Below are 21965 nucleotides of genomic sequence, written 5' to 3'. Positions count from 1 at the left end.
TAACTTGTTTAGCTTCTCCAACCACACAATACTTCAACACCCAAAGCAACCTACTTTTTAATGAACACGTATCATGAGCTTGAATGGTTCTATGAACCTTAAAAAATTTGGAATCAAAATCTTGGATTTTTTGGATGAATATAGAGAGAAATTGAAAGAGATATTGGTTTTAGTTCATAATAAATGAGACTGAAGGAGTCAAAATCGATTTTTATGTGCATTAAAAGCTTCAAATTGGTTGTTCATGGTAGTTGGTATATTGATGACAATGACAATATTGTTATTATTTGAAGAAGATGATGATGAGAGAGTAAAAACTTATTTTCGAAAAAAAAAATAATAATAATTGCATTTTCGTGAATAATCTAAACTTTTGGGGTGAGGACAAATGAAAATTTCAAAAAAATCATAGGTTAGTTTTGTGTTTAACTTTGAGTTTTGAATAATATTTGCAAAAAAGTCTTAATCTTTTAGCTATTAAGTTAAACATTTTTACTTCTATTCTATCAGTATGTGCTGCAAGTTGAAATTATGGTAAATATGAAATACAATCATACAAAAAAATATAATTAGAACTTAAGCACAATATAGAATATTAATATAAAAATTTAAATCACAGACATACCAAATAATAATACGATTAAGGATCTGGCTGGTTTTCACGCTACGACCCGCAAACGCAGCTTTTACGGTTGGTAGCGGTTGACAGCGTTTCAAAACAATCATACAAACCGCTACAAATCGCTCCAAACCACTCTGAACCTCTTAAAATCAAAAGCTGGTTCTAGCTAGCGTTTGCGGTTGCGGGTGGAAAAATAAATATAAAATTATTTTCAAAAATATTTTAAATTGTAAATTAAAATTTTTAAATGGAAATATTATAAATAAAAATATATACATATTTTATATATTAATTAAAATTCACAAACAGTATCATAATTTGCTTTAAAAAACTTTAAACCAACTATTTACTAGAATTTTTAAACATTTATATCACAAATATATAAAGATATACACATATTAAAATGAAATAAAATATTTTTTTTTAATAATTTTTTTTTTAATTTTTTAATATAAATCTTCAAAACAAATTTTATTAAAATTATAACTTTCAACTAATTTAAAGTTTTTATAAATAAACATAATATTTTTATTAATCATTTTATGTTGATAATTATTATATTTTATTACAATAGTATGTTTTTTATATTTTTTTAATGTTATAATATGTTAATATAATTAATTTATTATTAAACCGATGCAATATTTTATAATCAACTAGTCACAAATATTCCGTAAACACAACGATTTTCAAACGTTATACCTGTCATACAAAACGCTTAATAACGCTTGAAACCGCAATCACTCGCATCTGCAAATTCCGACATCTGCAACCAGTGCGTTTAAATCAGTTAGGCCTTAACCAAAATTAACAATTTCAAACAACAAAAAATATTTTTAAAAAAAAATAGAGAGACACACACACGCGGATTACACGTACCGTACGACTCAGCCAAAAAAGAAAGGCTGACGTATTCTTTGACTGCCGAAGAAGACGAAAACGAGTCTTTGAGAGGAACTCACGAAGAATAACTAAGAAGAAAACCTCACCTCCCCTGAGAGAACTTGAAGACGAATCAGAGAATCTTATTTAGCTGCTCGAATCAAGCTTTGCCAACGGATTGAGTGTATCTGTCCGCCTTAGCTTTCTGAACTTTCGGTAAAAAATTATCAACTTTTGTTTGCTGTTCGATCAATTTTGAATTTTGGGTGTGACCTTTGGCCCATGATGCGATTGAGAATGGGAAAGTATTATCCTCCGTTACGGATTTCAATATTTAACATTTGGATTTTTGGTTTGGTTGGGTACTTGATGCTAGTAGTCTCTCACGATTAGGGTTTTTGTTTTGTTGGGTTTAGGGTTTAGATCCATAAGAAAGCTTATGAGCTCAAGATATGTTTTTGATACTTCCTTTTTTAGTGTGGAATCCAAACACCATGGATGAACGCAATAGGAATCCATTTGCAAGTGCAAGTGGAGGAGCAGGGGGCACAGTACAAGTGCGAGCTCCAACTCCAGTTTTAGTAGCGGCGTGGCGGATACAGAGGATGATCAGACCATTGCACGTATATTAGCTGAAGATGAGAGCTCAGGAAGAGAGGGCATGCTTGGGAAGAGACTCTCTCATTTAGATTCTATACCAGTACGATAAGCTGCTTCTTTTTTTTACCTACTCATACTTCATATATATAAAGCTTGAATGTGTTGGTTGAATGTCCTTTTGCTTTTATTGTATGGAATTTCGTATTTGGCAGCACACTCCTCGTGTTAACAATCAAATACCCGATTTAAATGATGCAACATTAGACCATGAGCTGCTCTCTGTGAGGTTCTTATCTTTCTTTTTTTTTATCTGACATTCCTTGTTTTCTTTCATATACCTCACTGCAATCTTCATTTGATGCTGGTTAGATTATTCATTTGTCAAACGCCTTAGATGGAATATTAGTTTTCTTCAATCTATATAGCTGTATAAACAAATCGGTTTTATTTGATGGTCTCTCCTTTTTCTTCAGGTTGGCCACATATGGTTTAGCTGAACTACAGATGGAATGGAAATTGCCAGGTACTCCAGAAGCTTGTTTGGACTCTTCAGTTTTTTTTTTTTTTATTAATGATTTTGATCTATCATATGTTATACTTGTTTGCCAGTTCCGAGCTCTAGCAGACCAGCTTTTCCGTAATCCAGATTACCATAAGCATGTTAGGAAGCATATTGTAAAGCAGGTACTGTCTGAGAACCATAGTGCAACTCTGTTTCTTGTTCACAAATTTAGAGTCGGTACCCTCAGGGATGAATCTTTGGTTGTATTTGTATATTTTAGTCAATGCCTCCAGCATTGTCCATAAAGTCCATAAAGTCTTACTTCTTCACCCTCCAAGCTGTGTCTTTTTCTTCTCTAACTTTTTTTGGCTTTAGCACTTAAACTCTTAAAGACTCATGTCCTGAAGTTGTTACCAAAACACTATTCTCATTTGTTGTGAACTCCTCTGGACGTGGTTTCTCCGAAATTTCTTTGGCCACATACTCTACTTCATCGTTAATACTTCCATTATTCTCACTTAGCATTGTGCATTTTTACAGTTGAAAAAGCAACGAAAGTTATACGAAGGATATGTGCCGATGAAATACAGACACTACACCAGGAAGATGAAAAAGTAAGTCATCTTTTGTTCTTACGTTTGTATCTGTACCAGCAAGTATAGCTATCAAATGGGCGGGCTGGGTGGGCTGACCATTGGTTGCCCATGTCCAAATATAAATGGATCTAATTTGGGGACACCCATTTGTCCATGTGGATTATAAATGGACAAGAATCACATGACCAATGGGTAATGGGCGTTAATGGAATTGGACTATATGGACATGGGCGGTCCAATGGTCACAAAAAGCTAAAGTTTCTAAAATCTGAGTTTTCCCGTCAAAATCGTAAAATCGTTTTTTTCCGCAAAAATCTTAATATTAAGTTTTTTTGTCAAAACCATAAAATCAAGTAGTCCAGCTAAAACCACAAAATCAAAATTTTTGCCAAAACCGCAAAATCCAGGTTTCTTGCCAAAATCTCGTAAAATCGAGTTTTTCCGCCAAAACCAAAAATTATTTTTCCGCCAAAACCAAAATTTGATTTTTCCCGCAAAAACCGCAAAATCGAGTTTTCCCGCCAAAACCGCAAAATCGAGTTTTTCCGCCAAAACCGCAAAATCGAGTTTTCCCGCTAAAACCGCAAAAATCAAGTTTTCCCGTTAAAACCTCAAAATCGGGGTTTCTCGCCAAAATCGGAAAATCTGTTTGTTTTTTTTTGCTAAAACCGAAAAATCGATTTTCCCCGCCACAACCGCAAAATTGATTTTTTCCGCCAAAACCGCAAAATTTAAACTTTTCTTATATGGTCTATTATGGACTCCATGGCAGTCCATGTAAACACGGGTGTTAGTGGGTCTGGTCCTTAGTGGACATGGTTCTTAATGTACATGGTCACTTTCTGACCGCAAACAATAAATGGACAAATGGATATGGGCTACTGGACGTGGGTTAATCCAGTTTAGGGCTCTACCAGCAAGGGATAAATTTTACTATCTTGATTCATTCTTGGATGTCATTAGACCGGGTGAATGGGGAGATCATGTTACTCTTCAGACTGCTGCAGATCGTGTAAGTTAAAAAAAAATATCATGTTTTTAGTTTGATATAAGAATGTAAATTAAAAAGAAATATCATGTTTTTAGTTTGATATAAAACTTCAGCAGTTTGTAAATACACCTTAGAAATTCTGTCCTCTCTTGAGAAACTACATCTTGAGGAATCATGTTTTGGATTCACCCACATTGTTTCGTTCGTTTTTTTTACTTGAATGAATGACTGGCTGCTGATTCAGCATTACTGTAGTTTAAAGCGAAGATATGCTTAGTCACATCATTCCGGGAACAATCCTACATTGAGATACTTCCCCATAACAAGAATCCTCTTAGAGGTACAAAGCCTCTCTTTCTGCCTTGTTCGCTCTGTAAGCCAACTTTACTCTGTGTCTTGAATCCTTCTGCTCTGTTCTGCAGAGGCTTGGCTTAGCTTCTGGAGCGAAGTGCATTACAATTCGCTATACTCTAGTGGAGGTAAAGACTCGGTCTCTTCTATCAACCCTGCGTTTTAAAATCATTATTCACCATCATTTTTAATAATATACATGGCTTCATTGGATCTTAAAATCTCCATCTTTCTGAATAAGTAGTTCCTTACTGTTCCAGATGTTCCCACAAGACAATACAGGAAGAAGCATTGGCTCTTCTAGGATTGGATTCATATGTATGTATAGTATACTCAGATTGTGTGTCAACTTTGTAATAACCTCACTCTGTTACATTGGTTTCATGATTGTTTCCATCTCAACACTTGCATCGTAAAAGAACCGAGTAAACGTAGATATGTTATTTATATAATCATCTGATTTTTTTTTTTTGACAGATTCTTTTTTAAAAAGTTTACTTGGAATATTCTGGATCATAACGAAAAATACAACTAAGTAACAGCAAATAGTGTTAATAGTTTAAAGAAGTGGACCATAATGAGATCAATTTGAACGGCCGGGATAAAATACATTCACATGGACCAATCGATAACGTGTCGTATAGTTTTATATTTTGTTGAAATGTTTTTATATTTGGGTTGAGTTTCAAACAAGTAACGCAGTGGCCCTTAAATCACAAGGAGTAAAAGAATCAGTGGGATCTGGAGAGAAAGCATCATTTGCTTTGACTCATAGAACTAGAAGCATCATTAACCAAAGTAATGAGTGCTCACCATATTAGTCCTCGTCGTCTAGTTGGTTCCAGATAACTTTTCTAGTCTGCTAACTATTTAGATGAGTCGATGATTGTAGTCTAGTTTGATTATTACCCTCTGTCAGTGGCAAACAATTTAGGCTAAACATGATAAAATTCGTTCCAAAAACAATTATTGATTAAATGGATGAACGATTCAAGTGTATTTCTAATTACTATTTTTTGTTTAAAAATTACAATTCAAGTGTGTTTCATATTCCTACCAAAAAAATTACTATTTTTTGTTTAAAAAAAATATATATATATATATATATATAATTATATATATATATAATTATTTGAAAACTCAAATGAAGATTATTCATTAATATATGGAAACCAAAAATTTAAAACATCGAGATATGGTTAAACAACAATTAAAAAGATAGTATTTGATTAGTTTTTTTTTGTTGGTAAAAATGTAAAGATATTATTACCAGATTTTAATATTTTTGACAGAATACTGGGGATTACAAGAAGCAGATTAAACAGAAACAAAAATCCTAAACAGAAACTCGATTCTAGACTTCACAGAGACTCGACACTACAGACCGAACCACTAACCGGAAGCTTGGCCAAGAAGAACACGAACCGCTTGCCGCAAAAGACGAAGCTACAGTTAATACGAGAGCTAGAACCCGATAATTTTGGCATTCCCGCTTGAAAATTGACTTCACCAAGAACAGTTCACGGCGGGTCTCCTAAGCACCCACACACACAACCAGACAGCAACAGCAGAGGCAAAGCACATCCACTTCGGCTAAACCGAGCATTATTCAGATTATTCGGAGAGAAAGACCTCAAAGGAACGCCACACACCAAGGACAAACACCAAGAAGTTAGAGAAAACAAGCACCACCTGGAAAGAAGGACAGGAGACAGCCCTAGATCATGCTCATGTAGCCAGACGTCTCAGCACGCAACGCCACCAAGAAGGAGAGTCGTGGTTGACAAGACCGACAACTAACCTCCTCTCACGCGCCCACCACGGAGAACCCGCAGCAAACCTTCCTAAATCTGGACCTCAACAACCGAAGAGGCCAAACGAGAGCTAGACAGACTGATCTTAAGATACGCGCCGCCGAAGCCAAAGAACAAGCACAGAAACACCGAACCTCCACCGTCTGATGAATCCCGACGACGATGCAGATCGAGAAAGCTATCTCACCCAAGCCGAGAAGGAGGAGCAGAGGAGATAGAGGAAGAGAGAACCCTTCCAAAGGCCAGATCTGACACCAGATCGAAAACCACAACCGCCATACCCGACCAAAGAAACCTCTCAAGACGCCGATCTCTAAGCTTTTCCGAGACTCCGAGCCGAAACTCACCAGATATGAACCGCGGAAGGGAGAGGCCTAGAGCTTCGAGAAAGGAAGCACAGAGAGAGGGACTGGAGAGAGGCGAGATGAAGAAAGCAAAGCAAACAGGGGGGCGGAGACGGAGAGGCGCACCGGCCACCCAAACAGCGGAGCTAGGGTTTTCTCTTCTTTTTTTTTGGTGAAATAGAGAGTTTAAGAGAGAGACTCTGGATATTATGCTCTCGTATTTGATTAGTTTGATTTGTGTTTATAATCAAATATATTCTATATATTAGTTTTATTTAAACTAATAATATTAAGTTTTATGTACATTACATATGTCTGATTTGTGTTTTTTTTTTCACCATTTATAATGATTTTTCTTAACAAGCATTTAAGACTATTTAATTTATCAAAGTAACAAAAGTGAAATAAAAATAAATGTAAAAAAGAAAAGAAAAAAAAAAGGAGTGTGGATTTAGGCAAAGGTCATGTGTCGATGAAAGACACGGCGAAGAAAACAGAAGATATCAACAAAGGCCAAAGCTTTCTTCCTTCATTCATCTCCCTCTCTCTCTCTCTTGTTTAACGAACGCGGAGAGAGAGATCTTCCTTCTTTCCAAGTTTACTTGTGTCTATCCCTTCAAAATTGAAAACCCTAAACCAATCTCATCTCTCTCTCTCCGCGTCCCCATCTGGGAAAACCCTAGCGCGAGGGAATACGACTTCTCTTCCTTCTCTCGCATCCTCTAATTTCTAAAGTTTCGCTCTTTTTATCCTCCGATCATGGAGAGATCTGATTCCAGGGACTTGTACAACTTTGTTCGCTCTTCCTCAGGTCACTCCCTTTTTATCTCATCGAAAGGATGTTTCTTTCTTCTCTTTGTGTTGTTAGCTGAGATCCGTGTTGCTTTGTGGTTCGTTTTACGAGTGAGAAAAGCACATAAAGGGATGAAATTTATGCTAATTGTCTTCTGTCTGGTCTTGTGTTTTCCTGTAGATTATGTCTGTATGGGATCTGTTTTTTTTTTTTTTGTGTAGTTGTTCTTCTTGTTCTCCAATTTCATGAATGATCAAACCTTTTTGAATACTAAAAAGCTTCTCTCTTTTTTTTTTTTTTTGAGTTTTGCTTTTGTTGTTGTTATCCCTTTGATTGAAAGTCTTAGAGCTTTAAGTCCATGTGTTTGTGGCATTGTCTGCTGAAACTGGCTGTGTTTTGTATCTGCAGATTCAAATAGTAAGCTCTTTGATGCATCTCAGTATGAGTTTTTTGGGCAAAACCTTGACGAAATGTCATTAGGAGGCATTGACGATGACGAAGTGGTCGCTCCTGTTCTTGGACATACTTCTCCTGATGATGACGAGTATCACTTGTTTAATAAAGGAGAGGTAATGTGTTTTCTCTTCTGAAAGCTACCACGTGATGATGTTTTACTAATACATACATGTTGATTATTGCAGGGTGCAGGTTTAGGGTCATTATCTGACATGGATGATCTTGCCACGACTTTTGCAAAGGTTTTTTTAACTTCTTTTTTGTTGCAAAAACTGCTTTTTTAGTGATCTTAATATCTTTAACTGCCATGTTATACCTGTTCTTGTTCTTCAGCTTTGAACTCTTGTTTGTTAGTGATTCTAAATCTACTTATTTTCTTTGTGTAGCTAAATAGAAATGTCACAGGACCCAAACACCTTGGAGTTATTGGTGACAGAGGATCTGGTTCCTTTTCAAGAGAGAGTGAGTTTAATTCTTAACTTGCTTACTACTGTATACTGTATACCTTTAGGGTTCTTCTTAACCTGAATGTACTTCATCTTTAGGTTCTTCTGCCACCGATTGGACTCACGATACAGAGCTCACAAACTGGTTGGACGAGCAAGATCAAGAGGCTAACAGATGGTCCTCGCAGCCACAGTCATCTGCTCATTCACAACCTTTATACAGGACATCCTCTTACCCTCAGCAGCCACCACCGTTGCAACACTACAATAGTGAACCAATCATTGTACCAGAATCAACTTTCACCTCCTTTCCCCCGCCAGGCAGCAGATCTCAGCAGACTTCACCTGGAAGCCTCCACCGCGCTCCTTCTCTTCCCAGCGGTTCTCAGATGAATTTCACCCCACCTTCCCCGCTGTCAAACTCTAGATTTCATCTTTCAGGACCCTCACACGGGCCTCACTATGGTGGTAATTTGGCTAGATATGCCTCGTGTGGTCCTACCCTTGGTAACGTTGTGCAACCTCATTGGGTCACTGATCCTGGTCTTCTCCACGGAGATCATTCTGGTTTATTACATAGTCTGGCGCAACAACAACAATTCCCTCCTCGAATTGATCTTATGTCGCAACATATGATGGCTCTCCAGCAGAGACAATCGTATGCTCAGCTTGCAGCGCTACAGTCTCAGCTGTACAGGTCTTATCCATCACCATCACGTAAAGTCTCTTTTGGGGGTGGTGAAGTTAGGGAACAACACAAGCATAAGTCTTCTCATAGGAGTCGAAAGAACAAAGGCATATCTCAACAGGCATCAGACGCAGCTAGTCAGAAAAGCGAGAGTGGATTGCAGTTTAGATCAAAGTACATGACTTCAGAGGAAATAGAGAGTATACTCAAGATGCAGCACTCTAATTCACACAGCAACGATCCTTATGTCAATGATTATTACCACCAAGCTCGCCTTGCCAAGAAGTCTTCTGGATCTAGTAGAGCAATCACTCTCTTCTACCCTTCTCAGTTGAAAGACCACCACCACCAACCTAAGTCCCGTAATAATAGTTCTGAACAGCATCAACAACAAGTTCATGTAGATGCTCTTGGGAAGATCACGCTTCCCTATATTCGCAGGCCACGTGCCTTGCTTGAGGTTGACTCTTCTTCTTCTCCTGGTTCTAATGATCAAAAGGGCTCAGGGAAACATTTGGAGCAGGAACCACTTGTGGCAGCTAGGGTTACAATTGAAGATGCTCTAGGAGTTCTTATCGACATAGTTGACATTGACAGGACTCTCCAGTCCACAAGGCCTCAAGACGGAGGCGCTCAGGTGAAGAGAAAACGCCAGATCCTCCTTGAAGGTCTAGCGACGGCACTTCAGCTTGCTGATCCGTTCAGCAAAACCGGTCAGAAGTCAGGGCTGACTGCTAAGGATGATGTTGTGTTTCTGCGTATAGCAACTCTTCCAAAGGGTCGGAAAATGCTTACGAAGTACATACAGCTTCTAGTTCCAGGCACTGAGATTGCTCGAGTTGTCTGTATGGCTATATTCCGCCACTTGAGGTTTCTCTTCGGCGGCTTGCCTTCGGATACTCTAGCAGCAGAGACGATTGCTAATCTTGCCAAGGCAGTCACGGTCTGTGTTCAAGCTATGGACCTCCGAGCGCTGAGTGCTTGCCTTGCAGCTGTGGTTTGTTCTTCAGAGCAGCCACCTCTGCGTCCTATTGGAAGCTCTTCTGGGGATGGTGCTTCGGTTGTCTTGATATCACTTCTCGAGAGAGCTGCTGAAGTAGTGGTGGTTCCTCGAGCCGTCCATGGGAGCTCTAATGATGGCCTATGGAGAGCCTCGTTTAATGAGTTCTTCAACCTGCTTACTAAATACTGCAGGAGCAAGTATGAGACGATCCGTAGGCAGAACCAAGGGAGTGCAGCGGATGTTTTGGAGCTGGCGATAAAGAGAGAAATGCCCGCTGAGCTTTTACGTGCGAGCCTCCGTCATACCAATGACGACCAGAGGAACTATTTGTTAAACTTTGGTCGTAAACCGTCGGCCGTTAGTGAGTCTGCGTCGCATGCAAGGGGTGGTCAGATCAACTCTGAATCTGTGATGGGTTGATCATAAGGGGAGAGAGAGGGAGAGAGAGAGAAGTGTGAAACAGTGAAGGGATGTGTGTGGTGGACTCGGGAGCCAAACTTGTAAGTAACTTGGCGGAGGTGTAGGAATCTTTTTTCACAAGGGTTCCAGGTGGTGACAAGTGCTTTTAGATTCTGATCTCTCTTTTTTTTTTTTTTTTAACTTTGAACTCTTTTTATTGTTATTATATGGTTGACAAATGCAAACTCTGCTTGGTTTGTGTATTAAAGATGATGGGAAAGAATGTGAAACATGGAGTAGGGAGCTATATGTTGTTGCTCTCTTTATGTTGAAAACTCCATATTGTTAGGGTAATTTGGAAGTTTGGGGAATGATATTAGTGCTTGTGTGTAGAATGATGATGAACCCCTTTATCCGGTGAGATTGGAGCTAGAGCAGGATTAGGCGCTAGCCATCTCTTGGATTAACAGGTTGTAGGATGTGGAAGCAGAGCTGCTCTGGGAAAAGGAGTTAGAAGTTTGTTATTCTGACATGTTTCCCACAAAACCCTCTTTTGAAAACTCTTGGATCTATCTCTTTCTTTCTTACTTATATTGTTGCCTCTCTCGCTTGGTTGTTACAAAATTTCGTTTTATGGGCTCCTCTCTTACTTTTTTTTGTGATGAGAGTTGAGTGTACACTTTATGTAGAGCTGGTTTAGTATTTTTCTTTGGTTTTACCAAGTATTGTTTGGTACATACAGAATCTTGAAAGTATCTATCTTATTATTGGAATTGACTTTCTCGTTTCTTATACTGATGCAATAAGACAGTTTTTGTAATGGTGAATGACTAAGCGCAGATGGTGAACGACGTGTAATCTACAAGATCACTATGCTAGTTATATACTCTGTTAGTGCTGGGCTACTCGTTGAACGACGTGTAATCTACAAGTTCCTATGCTAGTTATATACTCTGTTAGTGCTGTGCTACTCGTTGGTGTATCCGCCTAGCTTCATTTTTGCATTCTCTCATTAATAAGCGCAAGAGCGGAGTTTGTGGACATAATTTTTGTTTCATCTTAATATTTGTTAAGGTTATTGTAGTCGTGAATTTTGCTTTTTGGGTTGATCATTGTTTTTCAAGTTTTTTATTGTTATAGGGTTAGAGTTGTGATAATTAACTATGTATGCATTGTTCTCCACTTATGAAGGATTAAACTGTGTTAGTAATGTGATTGATATAGTTTGTGGTGTTGCTTGCTGTGTCACTGAGATTTATTGTTTGTTTGTTTTTTTAATTTGTTTTTTGTATTGTTGAGAGTACATAGATTATATTAAGGTTATTGGATATTTTTCTCGAATTTTTTTCTCCAGTTTAGTTGTGTAAGTTGTGTGTATTAAGTAATAATTTGTATTATTCTTATTATGTTTGTTATATGTATTTATTTTTAAACTTGTTGCTTTTACCGAACCTTTAAAACAAATACATGAAGACTTGTAGAAATAACTATAAAATGAGTGATAATTCTGAGTATTTGGACCTTAATGGGTTTTAAACGAATATATGTATTTTTCATAAGAAGAAAATAGCATTGAGCATGTAAACTATTTTTATAATACAAGAGGAGTGAGCATGTGGAGATGTTGTTGCCGCCTTTATGTCTGTTGGGATTGTCTCTTGTATCTTCTGGTGTGGTTGTGTTGTTTCTTTTTTATTTGATGGGTAATATGTAAAAAAAAATCATTGTTAGTTGTATTTATCATAGTTCATTACTTACTCTGCTTTTTCGTTTAGGTAATTTCACTGATCTTGATTGTCGTCTTCGTCTTCTTCGTAAGCATCTGCGAAAGAAAGTTTGTAAATTGTTAAATAGTTGGCCGTGTAGTTTGTATTTGTTTAGCTGACTCGATGTATGTGTCGTTAAGTTTTAGTTGAGGTGATTGGTTTGGTATATTTGTTTTGAAGTTTATTTGTAAGATTAGACAAAAAGAGAGGTGATCATTAATGATTCGTTTTTTTGGATTCTAGTTTTTGGTGTTTTGATTGTTTGGGTTGTTGTGGTTTCTTTTAAGCTGTAAAATAAAGGTTTGTGTAAAATTAGTTTGATAAGTAAAGGAGATAAATAGACGACCACATATATTGGGTAGGAAATATTTTTGATTATTGATGTTAGCACAATATAGACAGTAATATAAAGGGAATTGTGTGTTAATTGTTTCTTACGGATCAATGAGGAGATGGATAACGACTCGAGTTGTTTCTTTGGTGAGGTCAGAGCCCTGAAAAAAACGGATTTGCTCAACCACATCTACGAGTTGAAATATCAGTTATGATTTCGAAACATAATATAAACCCATATGCAATATGATAATATACCTGGAAATTTTAGGTTTGTGTTCGCAATCACTTGGAGATTGTCGAACAATCTAATCATGACTAGAGATTGATCTCAAGAGCACTTGTGATGACTTCATCAATAATAGTTGGTGAGATGAAACGAATGACGAATGGATGATCAGTTATCTTGTACATGCTTGAGCACCTAGCAACCTCAAAACAATCGACTTTCACAATGGAACCGGCTTTCAAAGATGACATGTAATGATTAGCAGGTCCGACGGTAATAAACTCATGAATCACGGAATCTGCAAATAATATTATTCAACAAAAAATCAGAAAATCAATTAAAAACAATTAGGTTAAATAAGTGTGATAGATCGAAAATTAACTTACTTTTTCATCAAGGAAGAGAACCGTGATTCCCATAAACTCCACGTCTTTCTTGAAGTTCAGGGAATCCCAGAAGCGGAGGAGGCCAGAGGCTATGCTCTGACTACTACGACCAAGACGGAGAGACTCGAAGGTTGAGTGACGAACGCCGGAGACATCGGTTTGAGGAACTGGAGAGACAGAGAGAGGCATTTTCTAGAAGATGGTTAAAGCTAAGAGGAATCAATGAGTTTTGTCGAGATGCAGATTGGGTTCATCAACAATGAGAATCATATATATAGGGTTTACAGAGGGGATAGAAATCAGGAACATTTATGATCAATCAATTTAAGATGGGGGAGATGAAGAGTTCACCGGTGAAAAAATAGATTACGAACAGACACACGACGCAACTTTGTAACTCAGACTTGTCTGAGACAATGATGAAAAGAACTCTAACTCATGTTAAACAACGACAGTTTATAATATGAGAAAACTATAATTGTTGCAAACTTGAGCTTTTTTCATATAACATGAAGAATCCCACTTAAAAATAAAATCCATAATACACTTGTAGGCCCGACCCTCAGAGGAAGCCAGAGAAGCAAGGGCTTCCGACCTTCATAAATATATATTAGTTTCGGTCATCAATGTCCAAAGTATCCTTTAGTTTAGTGGTATAAATGTTGGTGTTTATATCTCAGTAACCCGGGTTCGAGCCATGGACATGATATTTTTACATAGTTTTTAAAAGTGAGGTCCACAAAACGCTGACGTGACGTCCTGAAGAGTGAACAAAGTGCATCATTATAATGTAGACTAGGATGAGACATGCGCCTTGCGCAGAGTGAATTTATATGAAAATTATTTAAGAAATATCGTATGGATAAATAAAATTTATATCCTTGATCGAATAAATATTTTTGGCCTTTAAAATTTTTATAGTTAATTAAATAATTTGTTTACTCATGAGCTGATCCCATTTTTAAAAATATTTTTGGTCAAAAAATCACTTATCGCATAAGAACCTAACGTTTAGGCCGGAAATTCTCAGGTCTACTATTTAGTTACAATGAAATTATAGCAGCTCGATTTGATATCATGATTTAGCAATTTAAAAGTTAATTATAGTTATGACAAGTTTACGTTCACGTGCCAATCCTATATATCTTCAATATTTTTCTCGTTTTTGTGTCGTTTTTTTCATTTTGGTTATTGCTTGATATAAATATTGATTTTTGAGTTTATTCTCATTTCGTTATTTTGTTTTGGCCTGAGATTTAGAAAATGTTTAAGATTTAAAATTTAAAATTATTAAAAAGATAAATACTTAGGTTGAGATCCGGACCATGAGCAGAATAAATATTTTATATTTATTGTTTATTTTATGTTTTTCTGCATATTATGAAATAATAAAATAATAATTATATATTAAATAACTAAAAAATCAGTTACTATTATGTAATAAATCGGTATACGCATATAAATCAAACGACCGCTCTTGTTTATCCGCAATCATTTTACGGTAAATAAATCAAAACAAACAATCTTATCTATCGTATATGATATATGATTAAATTTAAATGATATTAACATAGATATATATTATACTTTTAATATGAATATTTATTAAATGAGGTTTTTACTCATATGATTTTATGATTATTTTTATATTTGTGTAGCAAAATTTTACACCAATGATTTTTTTTAATGTGGAATGTTTAGTGGTTTCAATAATTTATAATCATTTTAAAAAAATAATGAAGATTTCAAAATTAAAATATTAACATTTGTATATATGTTCAACAAAGATATCAAAATATAAGTATGTATTTTCATATGATGTATAGTTTAATTTAAACGATATGATATATATATATATATATTAACATCGACACCTATTAAAATAAAATTATTTATTCATATGATTTTATAATCATTGTATCTTATTATAGAAAAAATTTAAACCTTGATCACAAAAGTTTATGTGAGACTTTCAACAGTTTTAGTAATTTATACTCGTTTTGAAATTTTTTAAAATACAATTTATACAAAAAAAAAATCTAAAATTTTATTATATGATTAATGTAATTATGTAATTTATTTTAATAATAAATAATTAAACAAAAATGATAGAAAGTATACAAATTGTTAGCAAATCTTTATTATTTAAAATCATTAATCGTCATATATATCTTAATCACAAGGTAATTTCGTTGGTTTTATTCAAGAAAATAATATATAATAATTTCAATTTGATAAATGAATGGTCTATAATGGACATACTATATAATATAACATTTCCTAGCAATTTAGTTTTTGACTAAAAAAATCAATACTATTAAAAGAAGATCATTCCCAAATTTTACCCTTAATGAAAAATTACAGTTTTCTCAAAAATACCCTTATTTTTATAGGGGATTAATAAAATTCATTAATGACATTTAAGTATTTTGGTTTTTGGCCTACAGATACACCTAAATGAATCTATAAATAATGGGCATATATATATATATATTTAAAATATATACTAACTTTAAATTTAATATAAGTATAAATATATTATGAACTATAAATAAATTAACAAACATGAAAATATTATTTTCTTAAATATACATATCAATATTTAAAATAGATCATTTGAATATTATACATATTTTCAATACAAACCAAAATCTTTTATCCTAAATCATATATCATATACATATTTGAATATCATTTTTTTCATGTATAATGTCATTTTATACATAATATTGATATGGCAATTACGAGTGTTCAATAATATTTTAAAAACTATCTTAAAATAAAATTTTAAATCTAAAATAAAAACATAAACTTATAATAGGTTATTAATAACGAAAATAAACTAATGTTGTCATATCAATAAGTTTTCTTATATTATCATTTTTTTATTTGGATGACATAATAAAATTTCATCAAATTCTAAGGAATCACTAATTTATGTAATATTAAAAGAAATATGAGTCATTTAATCAATTTTTTCTAAAAAACACTATCAGATATTTTATGTTTTTTCGGATCAATGGTATCAGATCGCAGGTTAATAGTGAGTTTTTTGGTTTTTACCGGGGTATATCGGATTTTTAATTAAATCTGAACCGGATTATATACGATGTATCGGATCTATAGGTTCAACCATGAATCTAGGTCGAATATGAAACAAATCTTAAAACTCAAACTTTATTAGAACAACTACCATATTTCGAAAAAATACCATATTTTGAAAAGAAAAAAAAAACAAATGATAAAAACCTAAAAACTCAATTGTTATGGTTCAAAACAAAAATAATGGTAGTTTGTAAATCAGTTTTCGATCAATAAATGAAAAACAAACAAGTCTGCGTTTTCTAAGCACGGGTCAAAATCTAGTTCTCATTTGATTCTCAAGCTGCCACGTAAATAAAATTAGCATTCTAATTACGTGACAAATCAGCAGAGCACTTTTTTAATTAATACGAACAAAAGGTTATAACTTTTTAAATGTTTCTCTATATTTGTTTGTTAAAGTGTGCATTTTTCGTATTTTACTAAATGATATGCTATTATAGATGAGGAGAACACAACTAATACAAGCGATCCAAATGATCCGAGTTTTATACAAATGAAACATCTTGATTTAAAAACAAGATTGAAAAAAAAACTCGAAGTTCACCGTTGAGTATACGGAAAAATGACAAAAATAAGTGGGGTTTTAGAAATGATGCGAAGAGGAGGAAGACGTGGAGCTGCAAGTGTAACTGTAAGGTGTAGTAACATATTTGCTTCTCTTCTTTCTCTTCTCCAAAAACCTCTCCACTGATCTCTTCACCGGAAACACTAAGGGCGATTCTAGTCTAACCGGTGCTAACTCTAACACCGTTATGTCACGCTCCTTGCTCGCCATCTCTATTACCGCCCTTATCTTCGTATGTTCATCAATGTATTTATCAATCATTAATAAAAAAAAAGAATAAATCGACAACATATGTACAAGAGCAGATAGAGAAGCTACCTGGATCTCTACGAGATCGTATTCTCGTACTCTCCCATTATAGAATGCATTGATCTCCTTAGTTCTCGTGGCTAAAGATTGACTAACCCTGTACATAGCAAAACGAGTTAAGAAGAGAGGTTTAAATGGAGGCAATATAATGAAGTTGGAACTGAACAAGAAAAACTCACTTGGAATCTCGGTGACAAGATTGAAGTGAAGAGGTCACTGGAGATAGGCAGAGATCTAAGCTGCAATTCTCCATATGATCCTCTCTGCGTAAAGATTCTTCTTGCTTGGTCAGTTTATGGAAGTCAAGTTATAGAAATACTTGCATATAAAGTCTGAATAAGAACGTGCTATAAACTTTTATTTTTTTTTGAGGAAATTAAAAATAACAAATATCTGCAAATCTGGTCACGTGCTTCATGTTTTCAACACGAAGGAAAAGGTATTTTAAAGGAAAAAGTAGGCGGAACCGGTAAGAATGCATATATCAATCAAAGTGTCTGAGGAAGTATCTTGAGTTACATACAGGTTATAACTTTGTAATCTATATATATGTTTAGGACTGATTCGATCAGTTTAAATAAGAATACGTTTAGGACTGTCATATCGCTTGATTCGAGTGGAATGCTTCCCGATTAACGTCAGAATAGTCAAACCATGTATTATTGAACTATCATGTAAACTATATGTACCTAAATTCAAGTCCAAACTTTCTATAGCTGTAAATTTTGTTCTAAGAAAGACTTGAATTTTAAAAATAAGTTTTAGAACATTCACAAGTTTTATCTATCATTTACAGGTTTTCATCTGACCAAAGACTTAAGGACCAAAGCGAGTCTCTCTGATCTTGTATTCGGTTTGTGCTCAAAGCGTCTTCGGGGGACTCTGACCAGAGTTCGTTGTTTTGAAGCGTCGTCGGGAGTAGGGGCGGATCAAAAAAAAATTCTAATGTGTGGCACAATAAATAAAATTAAATTATTAAATAATTAACGGAACTGAATTTTTTTTTTTTACAAAAATTAACATTAGGGACTTGAGTTTTACATCTTATTTTTAAATGAACCATATAAACAATATTTTTTTTATTCTTGATAGTTAATTTTCACAAATTTAAATCTTCATTTTAAGTAATGTTATAAATTATATACTGCATATAATAGTTAAAACCTTTATTTCTCTTAGTTTTGTTAATCTAAGTATTGAAAAATTAAAAATAGTAGAATAATTGTTAAAATTAGAATAAACTATAGTTTTTATAGAAATTTAGTATTAGAAAGGCAAAGAAAAATATTATAGAAAAAAAGAAAAAATAGAATTCTAAGTAAACACGAGGAAGAAAAAAATATTTTATAAAATAGTAACTATCTAGACAACTTTCACCAAAAAAGTACGTAGAAAACTCAGAAAATAAAAAATAGTCTTAGGTAACAAAAATAAAGAAAAATATTTTATTAAAAAGTAATTAAAAATGTATCGAAGAGTAGAAACTAAAAAGGCAATTTAATAGTTTCAAACTTAGTTTTGGGTGGGACACGGTATATCAATTTAGACCAAAAGGGCTACATATTTTTATATGTCCTAGCATTTCACATGAAAATTATATTAATCAGTATGTGGCACGTGCCACACCTTTTACCAAGGTGGGGCTCGTGCCGATTGGCGTCGTCGGATTTCCTATCCGCTTTAGCGGTGATTTGATCAAAAATTGTAGCTTTAAAATTCGTTTTCGAAACTTAAATCTACTAGTTTGTTCCTTAAGTCTTTTCCATCTTTTTTGGGACTTAAACAACCTGTATCATCTTTCATTTTCATTAATGAAACAAAAAAATGCATACCTTTGTAATTTGGTCGTTTGTGGTATGTTTTAGTGTTTGTAATTAATTTTACATAATTTTGTGTATTTAATGAATTAATAATTCTAGTGTTATGTTAGTGAAATATATCTTACATATTTTTGTGTATTGAATGAATTAATAATTCTACTTGTTTTTTTTTAATAATTCTATTTGTTGATCGTCAGGTTTGTATGTATTAATAACTCCATTTACATAATTCTGTGTATTAATATTGTGTGCTACAAATTAAATTTATATTTGTTGTTATAAGGTTTAGTTGTTCAATATACATGTTTCATGTGTATACAATTATAACTATATGAGTTAGCTATATATATATATGCAAATGCATAATACATACACTGATATACGTTAATGTTGCATCAGTGTTGTGTTTTATCAAATTAAAATAATTCTTTTGAACTATCAGTATATAAATTGTTTCAAAAGAATATCAAGGCAAAATTAAGAGCTTTGACTTTTATGTTTGGAGAAATATTGGCCACATGCAGTGTTTGTACCATGTGGAGTTTATAGAAGTTTGGTTTAATACACTTCCCACAAATAGAAAGTCGATTCCTAAAAGAGGCTGGTGATCAGTTCCTTTCTCGGTGTTAAAAAAAAAAAAAAAAAAGATCAGTTCCTTTCTTTTTCTTTTTCTTTTGTTTTATCACTTTATTGCATTACAGAAAGCATTTCTTTTTTTCGCTCACATATTTATTTTGATAACTGGAAAATTGTATAATTTATGTTAATTAATGGACTCAGATTACCATATCTCACTAGCTAGTTTACCAGTACCACTCAAAATCTATAACATAATTCATCTGTATATGTAGTTCATAGTTCACACATCAAACACGAGCTGGTTTAATCGAAATGGCTAAAAATAAATGAAAACTAAATTTAAGAGAAAATGTGTCATAACTGGATGCAAGTGAGGATTGAAGTGGGAAAAGCAAGACTAAAGTTAAAGGTAGGTATTGAGAAGTTGACATTAGTGGATGAATTAACACACGTGAAGCATGCATTTTGCAAGTTTTGCAAACTGTTCACGTTTCACAAGTCACGTGCTCTCCTTTTTCTTTTATTTTTTTAATTAAGAATAAGAAGACAAGAACATGATTATTAAGTTGAGAAGGGGACGCATGGGAAATTAATGTGACTTTGATCGAAATATGTAAGTGAAAAGATGTGGCCAGTGTTTTGATGTTTATCTACTTTTACGACACAGACCATTTGACCCGCGACATTATGGCATGACCTTATGAGGAAGTACACAACACTAATTATGTATTAAGAGAGGATGATTAATCTAAGAGATACAATTTCAGAAAGGTTTATTCACCCTAAAAAATTAACTAGAGGGCTGTAATTAGCAAGAGTTTATCTGTATATATTATCAGTGTGCTTACTCTCAGCTAGATTTATTAACATATAATCTTTATGGAATTTTTTTAAACTGGCTTTCATAATTAAACATTTAGAAAATAGTTTACAGAGGTGAACAAAGGAAAGAAAATACAAAGCTTGCAGGAGATATATTAAAACACAAGAAACAGAAAAAGATGGGAGAGGTCAGAGAGGAAAAATATCACTCTGGAAAGTAGGAATCAGAAGAAGGAAAATTAGGCTGAAGACCAACGACTTGCCAATTGCTCCAATTGTCAAACCACAGTTCTTCGAAGCTGTTGATTTTATCCTTTGCAAGCTTTATGGACTTGAGTATAGTTGTTTAATGTCTACTAGATTTTGACGAGCGTGAATGTATTTCAAAAAAAATATGATGCAATTTTTTTTGTCACTATTTAGGTTGGACAAAAAACTCGAATTTGAAGAATCGAACTGATCTCAATCCGAATAAGTAGTATCAAATCCGAACCGAAATTGATTAAATATCTGCATTATTCAAAATTTTGGTATTTGAAGAACTGAAACGTAATCTGATCTGAACTGAAGCATTTTAGGTATCCAAAATAGATTTATATACTTATATATATTAATTATTTTTAGATTTAATATATATTAAACAATCCAGAATATATATGATACTTTTAAGTTCATTTAAATACTTGAAAATATATACAAATAATCAAACGTAAATATCTAAAATGGATGAGAAATTGCCAAAAATAGCATTTTCAAAGTATCACTTTTTATGTTTACACTAACCACTTTTACCCTCATCTTTAATTAAAGATAAAAGACATTTATAACCTTTTCATTAACTTTGACAAAAAAAACAAACGATTAACTAATCTAAACTTAAAACATCAACTTTAAACCCTAAATCGTCAACTCTAAACCCTAAACCATGAAACATCAACTCCAAACCCTAAACCCTAAACCCCGAAACATCAACTCTAAACTCTAAATCCTAAACCTTCAAATCTAAACCCTAAAACATCAACTCTAAACCCTAAACATAAACCCTAAACCATATACTTTTATGAAATTCGAATCCTAAACCCTAAAACCCTAAACCTTCAAATTTAAACCCTAAAACATCAACTCTAAACCATAAACGTAAACCCTAAACCCTAAAACCCTAAACCTTCAAATTTAAACCCTAAAACATCAACTCTAAACCATAAACGTAAACCCTAAACCCTAAAACCCTAAACCTTCAAATCTAAACACTAACACATCAACTCTAAACCATAAACGTAAACCCTAAACCCTAAAACCCTAAGTTTAGGGTTTAGAGTTGATGTTTTAGGGTTTAGGGTTTATTTTTTTAGGGTTTAGGGTTTAGAGTTTACTTTTTAGAGTTTAGGGTTTAGTGTTGATAGTTTAGGGTTTAGTGTTGATGGTTTAGGGTTTATAGTTGAAGTTTAGGGTTTAGAGTTGAAGGTTTAGGGTTTAGGGTTTAGAGTTGATGTTTCGGGGTTTAGGGTTTAGAGTTGATGTTTCAGGGTTTAGGGTTCGTATTTTAAAAAAATAGGATTTAGGA

At 33.8% G+C, this 21965-nt stretch overlaps 3 protein-coding genes across 3 annotated transcripts; 2 read left to right on the top strand and 1 right to left on the bottom strand.

Moving 5' to 3' along the window:
• The first annotated feature begins 1998 nt into the window (after positions 1 to 1998).
• On the top strand, positions 1999 to 5416 carry LOC106344159 (OTU domain-containing protein DDB_G0284757). The gene is given in 11 exon segments (XM_013783559.1): positions 1999 to 2044; positions 2047 to 2204; positions 2317 to 2390; positions 2578 to 2613; positions 2615 to 2627; positions 2714 to 2788; positions 3147 to 3220; positions 4166 to 4214; positions 4449 to 4533; positions 4616 to 4672; positions 4805 to 5416. Coding segments are annotated over 11 exon segments (711 nt in total). The 3' UTR covers positions 4849 to 5416.
• Positions 5417 to 7172: 1756 nt separating this feature from the next.
• LOC106294991 (protein PAT1 homolog 1) lies at positions 7173 to 11203 on the top strand. The gene is made up of 5 exons (XM_013730732.1): positions 7173 to 7513; positions 7904 to 8064; positions 8137 to 8193; positions 8338 to 8413; positions 8497 to 11203. Exons 1-5 carry the CDS (start codon positions 7462 to 7464, stop codon positions 10506 to 10508), a joined length of 2358 nt encoding a protein of 785 aa, XP_013586186.1. The 5' UTR covers positions 7173 to 7461; the 3' UTR covers positions 10509 to 11203.
• A 5542-nt stretch (positions 11204 to 16745) lies between these two features.
• Positions 16746 to 17476, bottom strand: LOC106294137. Its single transcript, XM_013729740.1, has 3 exons — positions 17360 to 17476; positions 17190 to 17277; positions 16746 to 17099 (listed from the first exon to the last, which is right to left on the bottom strand). Exons 1-3 carry the CDS (start codon positions 17431 to 17433, stop codon positions 16890 to 16892), a joined length of 372 nt encoding a protein of 123 aa, XP_013585194.1. The 5' UTR covers positions 17434 to 17476; the 3' UTR covers positions 16746 to 16889.
• Between the last annotated feature and the right edge of the window lie 4489 nt (positions 17477 to 21965).

The sequence above is a fragment of the Brassica oleracea genome, chromosome C5 (assembly GCF_000695525.1).
Source record: "Brassica oleracea var. oleracea cultivar TO1000 chromosome C5, BOL, whole genome shotgun sequence".
NCBI classification, from domain to species: domain Eukaryota; kingdom Viridiplantae; phylum Streptophyta; class Magnoliopsida; order Brassicales; family Brassicaceae; genus Brassica; species Brassica oleracea.
Note: the sequence above shows the minus strand (reverse complement) of the source record. Positions and strands in the feature narration are given on the sequence as shown.

Coding starts and splice junctions, on each gene's coding strand:
- LOC106294991 (XM_013730732.1), top strand. CDS start 7,462: ATGGAGAGATCTGATTCCAGGGACTTGTACAACTTTGTTCGCTCTTCC. Junction 7,514..7,903: donor CTTTGTTCGCTCTTCCTCAG/GTCACTCCCTTT, acceptor TTGTATCTGCAG/ATTCAAATAGTAAGCTCTTT. Junction 8,065..8,136: donor ACTTGTTTAATAAAGGAGAG/GTAATGTGTTTT, acceptor TGATTATTGCAG/GGTGCAGGTTTAGGGTCATT.
- LOC106294137 (XM_013729740.1), bottom strand. CDS start 17,433: ATGGAGAATTGCAGCTTAGATCTCTGCCTATCTCCAGTGACCTCTTCA. Junction 17,278..17,359: donor TCTTGTCACCGAGATTCCAA/GTGAGTTTTTCT, acceptor TGCTATGTACAG/GGTTAGTCAATCTTTAGCCA. Junction 17,100..17,189: donor ACGATCTCGTAGAGATCCAG/GTAGCTTCTCTA, acceptor GAACATACGAAG/ATAAGGGCGGTAATAGAGAT.